Genomic DNA, 11,832 nt, shown 5'->3' with positions numbered 1-11,832 from the left:
TCTTTATTTTAAAATTGTTGCTTTTAAAATCTTTTCTAACTTGTAAAACCCACTAAATGGTAGTTATGTTTTTAAATTTATCCTCCTAAGATTCCACCATCAAAGAAGAGGCATGAAGAAGGACTCTTCTTATTTTGTCTTCTGATTTTTAAAATTGTTAGGATTTTTAATATAAACTACATATAAATATGCTAAAAATGAAACTTGATTTGACCAAGGAAGAAATACATTAAAAAGTAGGGAAGTCTGATTAAGGTTCATTACTGCATTCATTTAGAGAGTATGGGAAAGACATGGAAAAATGTCAGTGTTAAATAATTAAAACACTGAATTATTAGTACTGCTAGGTCTCTTGCAAGCACTTCATCAGTAACATGTGACTTACATTTTATTCCAGTTTGTCTGTATAGCCCAGCAAGATTACTGCCGTATTCTGAACCAAGTAGAAAAGAACATGCAAAAAGTTGAGGAGGAAGGAGAAATTGTTATGGTAAAAGAACACCGAGAACTTGATAGAACCGGAACAAGAAAGGGGCACATCGTCATCAAGGTAAGACAGACGTGCCTCCATCTTCTGGGAAGGGTTTTTTGGTAGTATCAGTTAGTTATGACAACTTAAGATTCTGCCCGCCACAGTTTTGTGTATAATTTCTCTGAAAAGTTATCAGTTGTTAAGAAAAATCTGTATACCGCCTGATGAACAGCAGTTTTATAAATTATTATATATATATATATTACTACCCAGTTCATCTTATATTGAAAATTTGGAATTAAGGTACCATATAGATGATATTTATGCAGGATAGTGATTAAACCTTTTATTTGTTACAGGGCACCTCAGAAAGATTAACAATGCATTTGGTAGAGGAGCATTCGGTGGTGGATCCAACATTCATAGAGGACTTCCTGTTGACCTATAGGACTTTTCTTTCTAGCCCAATGGAAGTGGGCAAAAAGTTATTGGAGTGGTTTAATGACCCGAGCCTCAGGGATAAGGTTGGAAAATATATTCTAGTTTGGCTTTTAAATGTGAAATATTCAGATATAAACTTAAAGATACTTTAATATTTGTCACACCAGTTATGTTCACATTATTTTAATGGAATAAGAGAATGTACTTTTTAACCCCCAAAAATGATGCAACTGCCCCCAGACTCCTGAGTTCCATTGGAATCTGCATTCTCTACTTGGGCAAATGGTCAGTGTATGTCAGATAAAGTTACAGTTTTTAAATTGGCACCAGAGCAGCATTTTATTGTAAGCATTGCTGGTCGGTAGGCCCCAGTAATATAATTCTAAACAGACTCCTTTAGCAGCTCTTGTGAGCTCTGTCAAGGCCAGATTGGATGATAAACTCTGCATACTCTTGTGAGGTGTGAGTTAATCATAGCCTGTACTCAGTTTCTCCTTTCCATGGGACAGTCTGATTTACATGAGACTTCCCAAGACTTGGGAAGACAGGTAGGGAGATCCAGAATAGGAGACTGACAGTGAAAAGCCCCCAAGTTCTCCTGCTCGTCCTACCACTAACTAGCTCTGTGGCCTTAGAGAAATTATTTGGACAGCGATGCTTTTCATTTCATATTCTGAGAGTCATAAGCCTAGAAGAGCTGAGCCAAACTCTCCAGCTGTCAAAACTTAGTTTTGAGTATTAACTCTGCCATGTACTTTGTGTCATCTGACCCCTCCTCACAATCACTTACTTGTAAAATGAATAATCATCAGCCTTTTGGGGTTATTGTGAACGTGAATAATAGAAGTAAAGTTCTTTTTGTAATGCCTGACTCAATTCACTTAGTATATCTTAACACATAATACATCTTAAAAGTTGTTTGTTGGTGGTGGAAGTTGGTAGTATTCAACTTATGATTTATGAATCCCAGTTTTCTAACCTGTAATAAGCCAGTAAGACTTTTAAGTTGGCTTCTTGGCTGCAAAATTTTAATTTTATGAAAAGGTTATGTGTTTGATATAGTTTCAAGGGAGATAATCTTCTGGGTTTCCGAAATTTGAAAAATGGACAGTGGTGATTGTAAATGACCAAAAATTAATATAAATATCAAAACTTGACTCCTAAGTGTATATTAACTATAAATAGTATTTTAACTATAGTTAGAAATTAACTATATACCAGGGTGCCTGCCTGGCTCAGTCAGAAGAGCATGCGACTCTTGATCTTGGGGTTGGTTGTAAGTTCAAGCCCCACGTTGTGTGTAGACATTACTTAAAAATAACATCTTTAAAAAAAAATTAACTAGGGGCACCAGGGTGGCTCAGTCAGTTAAGTTTCTGCCTTTGGCTCAGGTCATGATCCCAGGGTGCTGGGATCGAGCCCCATATTGGGCTCCCTGCTCAGCGGGGAGTCTGCTTCTCTGCCCGCCCCCCAACTCATGCCCTCTCTCTCTCTTAAATAAATAAAATCTTTAAAAAAAATTAACCATATACTGTCACCTTTGTTTCTCTACTGCTAGAAGAATACCGTGCTTAATTTTCTCTTTAATTAAAAGGTTAGATAGTTTGATTAGAGGTTAAGATGTTTGAAAACAATTCTATGGAAAATTGCTTTTATGTTGTTATTTAAAATTTAGAAAACTAAACTCATAAATAAAACAAATACTTTTATATTTATTTATTTTTAATTTTATTTTATTGTGTTATGTTAATTACCATACATTACATCATTAGTTTTTGATGTAGTGTTCCATGATTCATTGTTTCGTGTAACACCCAGTGCTCCATTCAATACGTGCCCTCTTTAATACCCATCACCAGCAAATACTTTTATATTTAAAGTCACAGTTATACTCACTTCATTTAGTAAAAAAAAAAATTTTTTTAGAGAGAGTGCACCAGTGGGGAGCAGAGGAGGAGGGGAGGGAGAGAGAGAATCTTAAGCAGGCTCCATGCCCAGCACTGAGCCCAATGCAGGGCTTGATCTCATGATCCCCTGAGATCATGATATGAGCCAAAATCAAGAGTCAGGCACTTAACCAACTGAGCCACCCAGGCATCCCCATTTAGTAAAATTCTGTTGAGAATTCACTCTATGCCAGGCTTTGTAATAAGTCTTAAGGATGTCCTTTGAACATAACAGATAAAGCTGTCCACGTGGAACTTAGAGTCTAATGAAAGTCACACACTTCTTGCTGAGTAAAACACAAATATTCTCTAACTATGTGTCTGTATAAAGGAGGTATAGAGCTCTGTGAAAACAAGTGTGCAGTGTAAGAAAGGCTACTCATTTTTCCTGAAGAATTGTAGCTATTAAAAGCCTCCTAAATCTTAATGTTAGCAAGTAAGAGGTAACTCCCAGGCAACTCCTTCCTTTTACAACTTGTTCCCTTGTAGATCTTTCTAGGCCTCATACTATTCATTCCTTTTGCCTATTCTGCCCTCTGCCGTTATTTTTTAGTTTCTGTCTTCTTTTGTCTTGTATTTATTTTGGTTTTATTATAGCTTTGTTTTTTTTGTGACCGGCTTCAAATATGTTTTGAGAGTAGACAAGATACAAGTACCACCCTTCACAGATTCAAAACCTTTCTGGGCAAAACAACAAAAAGTCTATATTCATAATATATATATTTTCAGAAGGTCATTTTCTTATGAGTAAAATCCTTGCTGTGAGGAGTTTTATTGTTAGTTTATTGTCCATTGTTATTAAGTAAATTGTTTGCTAGATATCTTTTTTGAAATGACTTTAATCGCACATTTTTAGCCCTGAAAAGAAGAAAACCTATTGAAAACAATTGCTTTTTCAGGTTACACGGGTAGTATTATTGTGGGTGAATAATCACTTCAATGACTTTGAAGGAGATCCTGCAATGACTAGATTTCTAGAAGAATTTGAAAATAACCTGGAAAGAGAGGTAATATTTGTGATTTAAAAAAAGTCATCAATTTTAAGTTCATTTAATTCAGCCTATTTTTGAAACCATTCTTTCTGACCTTTTATAGAAAATGGGTGGACATCTAAGGCTGTTAAATATTGCATGTGCAGCTAAAGCAAAAAGAAGATTGATGACGTTAACAAAACCATCCCGAGAAGCTCCTTTGCCTTTTCTCTTACTTGGTGGCTCAGAGAAGGGATTTGGAATTTTTGTTGACAGTGTGGATTCAGGTAGCAAAGCAACTGAAGCAGGCTTGAAACGAGGAGATCAGGTATGGTATTTCTAAGTCCAAACTTCAGGGTGAATACTGGTGACTTTTTTTTCTCCAATCAATTGGGATGCTGAAATAAATTTCATAATTTTATTTTTAGATATTAGAAGTAAATGGTCAAAACTTTGAAAATATTCAGCTGTCAAAAGCTATGGAAATCCTTAGAAATAACACACACTTATCAATCACTGTGAAAACCAATTTATTCGGTAAGTAGTTTTGCATACTTTCATTTTTCTGCTTTCAGTCTTTTTTTTCCACATTTAGGTCTTAATCATGACAAAAGTCATTTTTATAAGTAATATTTCAAATATAAGAATCAAGATACAGTAAAATGCATATACATAGATATTATTTATGTAAGTATATATAGATATTATTTATGTAAGTATATATAGATATTAATTATGTAAGTATATAATTCGGTCTAAATCAAAATCCGCTAACTTGAGGACCATAAAAATTATTTTTATTTATAAATGTCTTAAACATCCATTATGTTAAATACTTATAAATAGTCCTGTATTGTAACTTATTCTGAATGGAAGTGGTAGAGCAACATAACGAAGCAGATTCTTGGTGTCATTCATTCACTGGAGTAGTATTTTTCAATAGGATTATAGTTTTGATAGCTGAAGTGTCTACTTCTCACCTATTTCCGAGTTCTACAACTTGCTTTGAATTGCTTAGATTTCTTATAGTGGGCGTTTTTTGGTGTTTCTTTCCATTTTAGTATTTAAAGAACTTCTAACAAGATTGTCAGAAGAGAAAAGAAATGGTGCCCCTCACCTTCCTAAAATTGGAGACATCAAAAAGGCCAGTCGCTACTCCATTCCAGATCTCGCTGTAGATGTAGAACAGGTGATAGGACTTGAAAAAGTAAATAAAAAAAGTAAAGCCAATACTGTTGGAGGAAGGAACAAGCTAAAAAAGATACTCGACAAGACTCGGATCAGTATCTTGCCACAGAAACCATATAAGTAAGTGTCTGTATAAATTTTCTGTGCATTATTTTATTGTGTTAAAATGATATGCAAAGGTAGTGATATAATTAATGTTTACACATGAATCTAAAAAATGTTCTAAGCTTTTATAGCTGAGCTATCTTAGAAGCAATATTAAATAACCACGTTAATTTTAACTCATATATTTGCCACTTGTCCAACACAGGCTTCATTAGCACTTCCTCATTTGAACTTTTTTTTTTTAATCATTTGAACTTAAAAAAATTAAGAATGTATGTTTGCTCCTGTTTCACCCATGGTTTGGAGTTATTTTTGCTACTTTTTCTTTGTTTCTGGATATCTTCTCTACCATCAGTATCTGCTTTTTGACAACCAAATCATTGCTTCTTCTAGTTGCTACTATTTATCCTTGCCATTCTCCTTTTTCCTCCCTCTGTTTTCTGTTATTTAATTGTTGCCAAGACATCACCATCCAAGCACAGAACTCCTTTCCTTCTCTCAGTGGGTTCTACAGTCAGAATGTCAGGTGTATTCTTGAATCTCTTCTTGGCTGCTTATTTATGCCAGGAGCTCAGACTGGACGAAGTTGTAGGTGTCACAGTTTTTAAGTCTTGTGTGTTTGTTTGCCTGTTTGCTTGGTTATTTCTTCATTTTAGCACCTTCTGAGTCTAGAAATCTTATAAAACTCAATTACCATTAGCCAAAGTTTTTTTTTTTTTTTAATGTTAAATAACCTGGATGTAATAGATAACCCCTGGGTGGCTCAGTTGGTTCAGCCTCCGACTGTTGATTTTTGGCTCAGGTTGTGGCCTCAAGGTCCTGGGATTGGCCATGTCTGGCTCCACACCCAGTGAGGAGTCTGCTTCTCTCCCTCTCTCTCTGCCCCTCCCCTTCCTTGTGCACGTGCTCACATGCACGTGTACTATCAAATCATAAATAAATAACATGGATGCACCAAATGCATTTATTTTATATTCCTCGAACTATAGTGATGTAAGAGAGAAGTTCAAAGCATGTAGGTTATTTTTCTTTCTTTGATAATATAATGGGTCTTCTAGAGGAACAGTAGATACAGACATTCAGAACTATATCAAACATTTCTTAAATTCCATTTCAGATAAAATTTTTATCCACAGGTTAGAGAGATATGGCCCAAAATATAGTATTGATGGGAGTGTCAAACCTGTGTTGTCCCCACTGAACTATAAGGATTAGTGGGTTTGTATCAGCTAAAAAGACTTCTATAAGAGTCCTAAGGATAAGCAATGAGTATGATGGTTTTATTTATAGACTTGAGAGCATGTTTATATTGAGTAAGTTTCTAATAAGTGATGGATTAGGCCTGTTAACATTACAGAGAATAGGAATTGATTTTTAAAGTGACCATTCTAGATTTAAAAAAAAAACAACTTATTTTTAAATGGGCAAAAAAATAAATTACTTAAATGTAGAATTATTAGCAGCACAATAACAAAAATATCCTATAGTCATATTTGACCATGAGTTAAATATGAACCTTAAAAAAAAGTTAAATAAAAGTCAGCATGACCCTGGCAAGTATTAATAGAAACGTGACATGTAAGAACTGGGAACACGAAAAAAAAAAAAAGAACTGGGATATAAGCCATCCACAGTACAGGATGTTGGCAAGGAACACAGTATGAGAATACTATGTATAATTTTGTCCTTTGTGTATTCAAAAGCTGGAGAAGGGAAAAGAAGATAATAAGATGTGTTGATTTTGAAACACTGAGGAAACATCTTAATTTGTATTTAAGAACGTGTATGCCTCTTTTAAGTATTTTATTGTGAAAATTATTTGAAATAATTCATATATGTAAAGCAACTGAAATGAAAAAAATTATATTTAAAAGAAGGCTCAGTAAACTGTAGGATCTATTATATGGTGTGATAGTCTTGATTTAATTCTAGTTATTACTTAAACTTTGCTCTCCTAGAAATCAGCATGTTCACAAAGGTTTTTTTTTTTAAACAAACCCACTAAATTAGTCAGTTAGACAAATCTTCTAGATATACTGTGGTTCCTTCCCCCACCAAACACTGTCAGTATTACAGCAGGTAAGATGCTGGATGATGGGCGAATTGGCAAGGATAGGCATCATGGCGTAATAACAGTGGGGGAAGAAAAGGATGAGGCAAGAGGATTATAGGACTCAGATCTGGTTATAAGGTAAGTAGAGAAAGACTGATGAATCCTGAGAAAAGAGGGAATAAGTCAACAAACTATAGAATCAACAAAGGCCAAAAAACAGTTTTAGTAACAGTGAGAGAGTTGGAGAGATCGAAAAATAAGAGAATGTGCTCAGAGAGGGACATTTCTGAATTAAGTCTTGAAATATAAAGTAGTTTCAATCCAAGAGTAGCCTCACGTCTGTGGATAAGAGAGATAGAGGCAAGAGTTAGATCTTCATTTTAGGTGTTAAAATGTTGCTGAGAAACATTTCTTAGGAAGGTAGCTCTAGTATTTTTAGCCATTTGTGGCAGTGGTGATCCAGTTGGCTATATCCTTGGCCTGAGCCCATAGTAGTAGTCTCATGTCATGGATTATATCTGAGATTTTTGGCAGAAAGGTTTATATGGATGAAAAATGAAATTTTACTAATGTGAAGGTCTTAATGTTTCACAGAACATTAATATTTCTCGTCTTCATATGCATGCCTGTATGTGCTTAAATTGAATTGAATTTTGTCATTCACTTACCTATGAATTTGGAAGAATTTACACTAATATCTTTAATTTTTATGTTGACTTTAAAAGAAAAATCTTATCCTTGCTTATTTAACTTTAGAATTTCCATTCTTTCCCCCCTCAAAATAAAGAATGCAGCTAGATTTTTTTTTTATCACAGCCATTAAAGATAGTAGGTACTATGATCAAGCTCTAATGTCTGAAAACCTAATTGATACTAAATGTTAAGTTTATTTATGACACCTTGGACACCCAACCTTAGTACAGTTTTCTTTCTCCTCGTTTTAAGGTATTTCTAGAAATTAGTTAGAACTATAAGCATTTGCTTATGATCTAGTTATTTTGTGTGTGTCCATGCTTATTATTTTAATTCTAATGTTTTGGAAACAGTTGACTCTTCAATTCTGGAAATTTTTATGTTATTAAATCCCTTTTTAAGAATTGTCCACAGTAACAGACTTTTTACAAATGGAACTAATTTTGTAGCTATCAATAATAAGCAGTATTTCTCTGGGAACTTAAATGTCTAACTAGAAATTTTGAGTAGAGAATTAAAAGTGAGTCATTGGATTTCCATTGCCTCTTCTTTGATGCTAAGAAATATCACCATGCATCACTGCTTTTTTATGCTTTGTATAATTAAGAAACAGTGTCTGGGGCGCCTGGGTGGCTCAGTGTTAAGCCACTGCCTTCGGCTCAGGTCATGATCCTGGAGTCCCGGGATCGAGTCCCGCATCGGGCTCCCTGCTCGGCGGGGAGTCTGCTTCTCCCTCTGACCCTCCTCCCTCTCATGCTCTCTCTCATTCTCTCTCTCTCAAATAAATAAATAAAATCTTTAAAAAAAAAAAAAAAAGAAAGAAACAGTGTCTGTGTCAGGGTTTCTTTACATTTGACTCCGTAGAGATTTCATTTATTTCTCTGAAACATTGGAGGATGAAATTAGGACAGTTTCGATTTTTTTCCCCTCTGTTCATTTTACTGTTTTTTTCAGTTTTTAAAGATCAGATTATAAAATAATTTATCATTCTGATGCATAAATCATCAATTGAATGAGACTAAATGCACTCTTTTCGATGTGCTTTTTCTTAAATCTATTTCCAGGAGTAAATAGAGCTTATCTTCTCTTGAATATACTGATAAACTACTAGTATTTGTTATGCTCTGTCTAGTGAAAAAGACATAGATTTTGGAGTAAAATATGCTTAAGAAACAGCAAGATAAGTTGAGTTAGATACATTTAAGCAGTACTTGCTATTGCTGTTTTCAACCAAATTTATTAATGGTACTTTTAAATTAACTGCAAGTCTTAGGAAATATGGTTTATTTATGGTTTGCGTCTATTACGTATTGATGAGTTATAGCCTTTTTACTTGTGGATCATTGATTTTTCTAATTTTTCCTCTTTTTTCAGTGATATTGGGATTGGTCAGTCTCAAGACGACAGCATAGTGGGATTAAGGCAGACAAAGCACATCCCAACTGCGCTGCCCGTCAGTGGAACCTTGTCATCCAGCAATCCCGACTTGTTGCAGTCACATCATCGCATTTTAGACTTCAGTACTACTCCCGGTGAGCCCTGCCCATGCCGCTTTTGTTTTCTTGTAGTAATCTGTTTGCTTCTAACATAATGGTGATGCTCTATGCTCTTGGTTTGGCGTGGATTATGTCAAAAATGCTGAAAGTTAGAATGAACCTTAAATTTCAAGCAACTGGAATCAGTTCTTTTTTATCCTTCAGACTAATTTCACAGGCAAATCAATCTCTCTGAACTTGTTTTCTTTTTCATAAAATGAAGATAACACATACCATGCAGATTATTACTAGGTCATCTTAAATAGTGTAAAAGGAATATTTTAGGTTAGCTAAATGGGATTTTCAGTATAATAAAGAAGGATTTTAGATTTAAATTTTTCATTTTTTTGCTACCAACCTGACAATCTTTTTTTTTTTTTTTTTGGATGTGTTAACAACCTAACAATCTTAAGTGATGCAGGTGTGTACTGATATGTTTGCATTTGTCTGGGGATCAGGCGTTCGGTTATCTACAGGGAAAAATGTGTTCATGCAGCAAATCAATATGTTGACTGCTTAAATCTTTGAAGAAGGATTATGAGGGAGAGATGAAATTCGTTCAGCGTTATCTTTTCTCAGGAGGTTTTTCAGATTACTTCACTTAATGTTATTACCATATACTAAAATCCTTTCTACTTACATATGGCCTTTCTTTCCCCCCAGACTTGCCAGATCAAGTGTTACGGGTTTTTAAGGCTGACCAGCAAAGCCGATACATCATGATCAGTAAGGACACCACAGCAAAGGAAGTCGTCATTCAGGCCATCAGGGAGTTTGCTGTGACTGCCACCCCGGATCAGTATTCGTTGTGTGAGGTCTCCGTCACACCCGAGGGTGTCATCAAACAAAGACGACTTCCGGATCAGCTTTCCAAACTTGCTGATAGAATACAACTGAGTGGAAGGTATATGATATCTATTCTGTTGGATTTCTTTAACCCCTCTTCAAACCCACACCGAAGTCTAAGAAATGAACACTTTCAAAGGGTTTTTAAAATGAATTAAGTACCCCTGCAAACTAGAAAGAAGTATTTTCCCATTCTCTAAGAATTGCTGTATCAAAGTAAATGTACCCCATAGATTGTTGACCCTCATGAGGATCTCTTAGGAACCCTTTCCAAAGCAGGGCAGTGTGCTCTGAATGTTGTTATGGCCTGTCAGGGCACCGGCAGTCACTTCTTAGACTCGCCCTTGAGGACAGGCTCTCTTCTTGGATGTGTACATTCACAGACACATTTTTAAAGAATATTCTAGTGTCAGTTGCTCCTGCCTGCCTAACTTTTCTAGGAGCTTCATTTGTTTAGATGACGATATCTAGGACAGCGTGGTTGGCCGATGCTGCCTGTGATCATGCATTACACTATGAAAAGTACCTCGCTCTAGAACTAAACTTGTAGTTGCTTTGGAGCTTGGTCTCCTGCTGTGTAACTGCTTATCTCACATATTACTGGCAAGAAAACGTTACTTCCCTTGATATATATCATTTGTATCCTCAAACCACAAATTAGTGAAAGTTGAAAAAGTGATTAAGTTTTGGCTCTCATTTAATGACCAGATTCTGCACTGATGGAATATTAAGTAGTTCCATAAATCACATTTTTTTCCTTTCTTTCTTGCCAGATGGAGTGTTTTATTGTACTTGACTTTTCCATTATCTGTATCTAAACCTAATCTAATTCATTCAAAACTTCGTTTTTCTTGCTATCAGCTGTAACTTTCGTACTCTCCTTCACTCCTCCTTTATTTCCAACCCTGACACTAGCAGTTAGTGTTGTTTTAGGAGATCAGTTTTTCTCACGGTCATTTGAATGTACATTGATATGTCTGTATCCATGATGGAGTACTACAAATCTCCACTGAGGTGCAGATTCATGATTCACATTCAAGAAAATTATAGATGAATACATGTCATGGGCTTAATGAGTAATGAAAACTGGGAACATTAAATCTGTGAATGTGAAGGCCTCAAGTTATGTGTTTCCTGTCCTGGTTGCTTTGGTGAAATATACAACAGGCCAGTTTGTCAGGACTCCCACTGTCTATTCTGTTTCTGTCTTTATGGAATTTGGCCTAGGAAAAGCATCTGTCTACAACCCCCCCCCCCAAAAAAAACACAGGGCAAACATCTGGATTCTATTTTCAACAAGTTGTTTACAGAGAGAAAGGAGTATTGATGAGTTCTCATCTCTGTCACTGATATTAACTACTCATTAATATTTGGGAGCCTCTGCTTCCTCATCTGGTAAGAATAATACCTGCCTCACTTGTAGGGTTTTTGTGAAAATCAGGTATTTAAAAGTTAAAAATCTGTATTAGGATTGTTGTACTCATAGTATCAAACAGAGGGGAATAGCTTATAGGTTTCTTTGGCTTTTGAATAAATAGGTAAACTTGGATTAATCCAGTTTGGACCCATCAATAGTCACAGA

The 11,832-nt window shown here is 35.3% G+C and overlaps 1 protein-coding gene across 16 annotated transcripts in view; it reads left to right on the top strand.

The window, feature by feature from the left end:
* RAPGEF2 (Rap guanine nucleotide exchange factor 2) overlaps window positions 1–11,832 on the top strand; it is a 236,732-nt gene that overhangs the window by 207,957 nt on the left and 16,943 nt on the right. For all 16 annotated transcript variants that reach the window (XM_081811363.1, XM_081811343.1, XM_081811368.1 and 13 more), the window contains 8 exons: window positions 398–550; window positions 832–996; window positions 3,759–3,866; window positions 3,955–4,158; window positions 4,259–4,367; window positions 4,892–5,138; window positions 9,244–9,401; window positions 10,068–10,308. In XM_081811363.1, the coding sequence (XP_081667489.1) occupies window positions 398–550; window positions 832–996; window positions 3,759–3,866; window positions 3,955–4,158; window positions 4,259–4,367; window positions 4,892–5,138; window positions 9,244–9,401; window positions 10,068–10,308 (1,385 nt within the window). The remainder of the gene's footprint in view (window positions 1–397; window positions 551–831; window positions 997–3,758; window positions 3,867–3,954; window positions 4,159–4,258; window positions 4,368–4,891; window positions 5,139–9,243; window positions 9,402–10,067; window positions 10,309–11,832) is intronic.

Source organism: Leptonychotes weddellii, chromosome 2 (genome assembly GCF_054177405.1).
Source record: "Leptonychotes weddellii isolate Sample4059 chromosome 2, ASM5417740v2, whole genome shotgun sequence".
Classification (NCBI taxonomy): Eukaryota; Metazoa; Chordata; class Mammalia; order Carnivora; family Phocidae; genus Leptonychotes; species Leptonychotes weddellii.
Note: the sequence above shows the minus strand (reverse complement) of the source record. Positions and strands in the feature narration are given on the sequence as shown.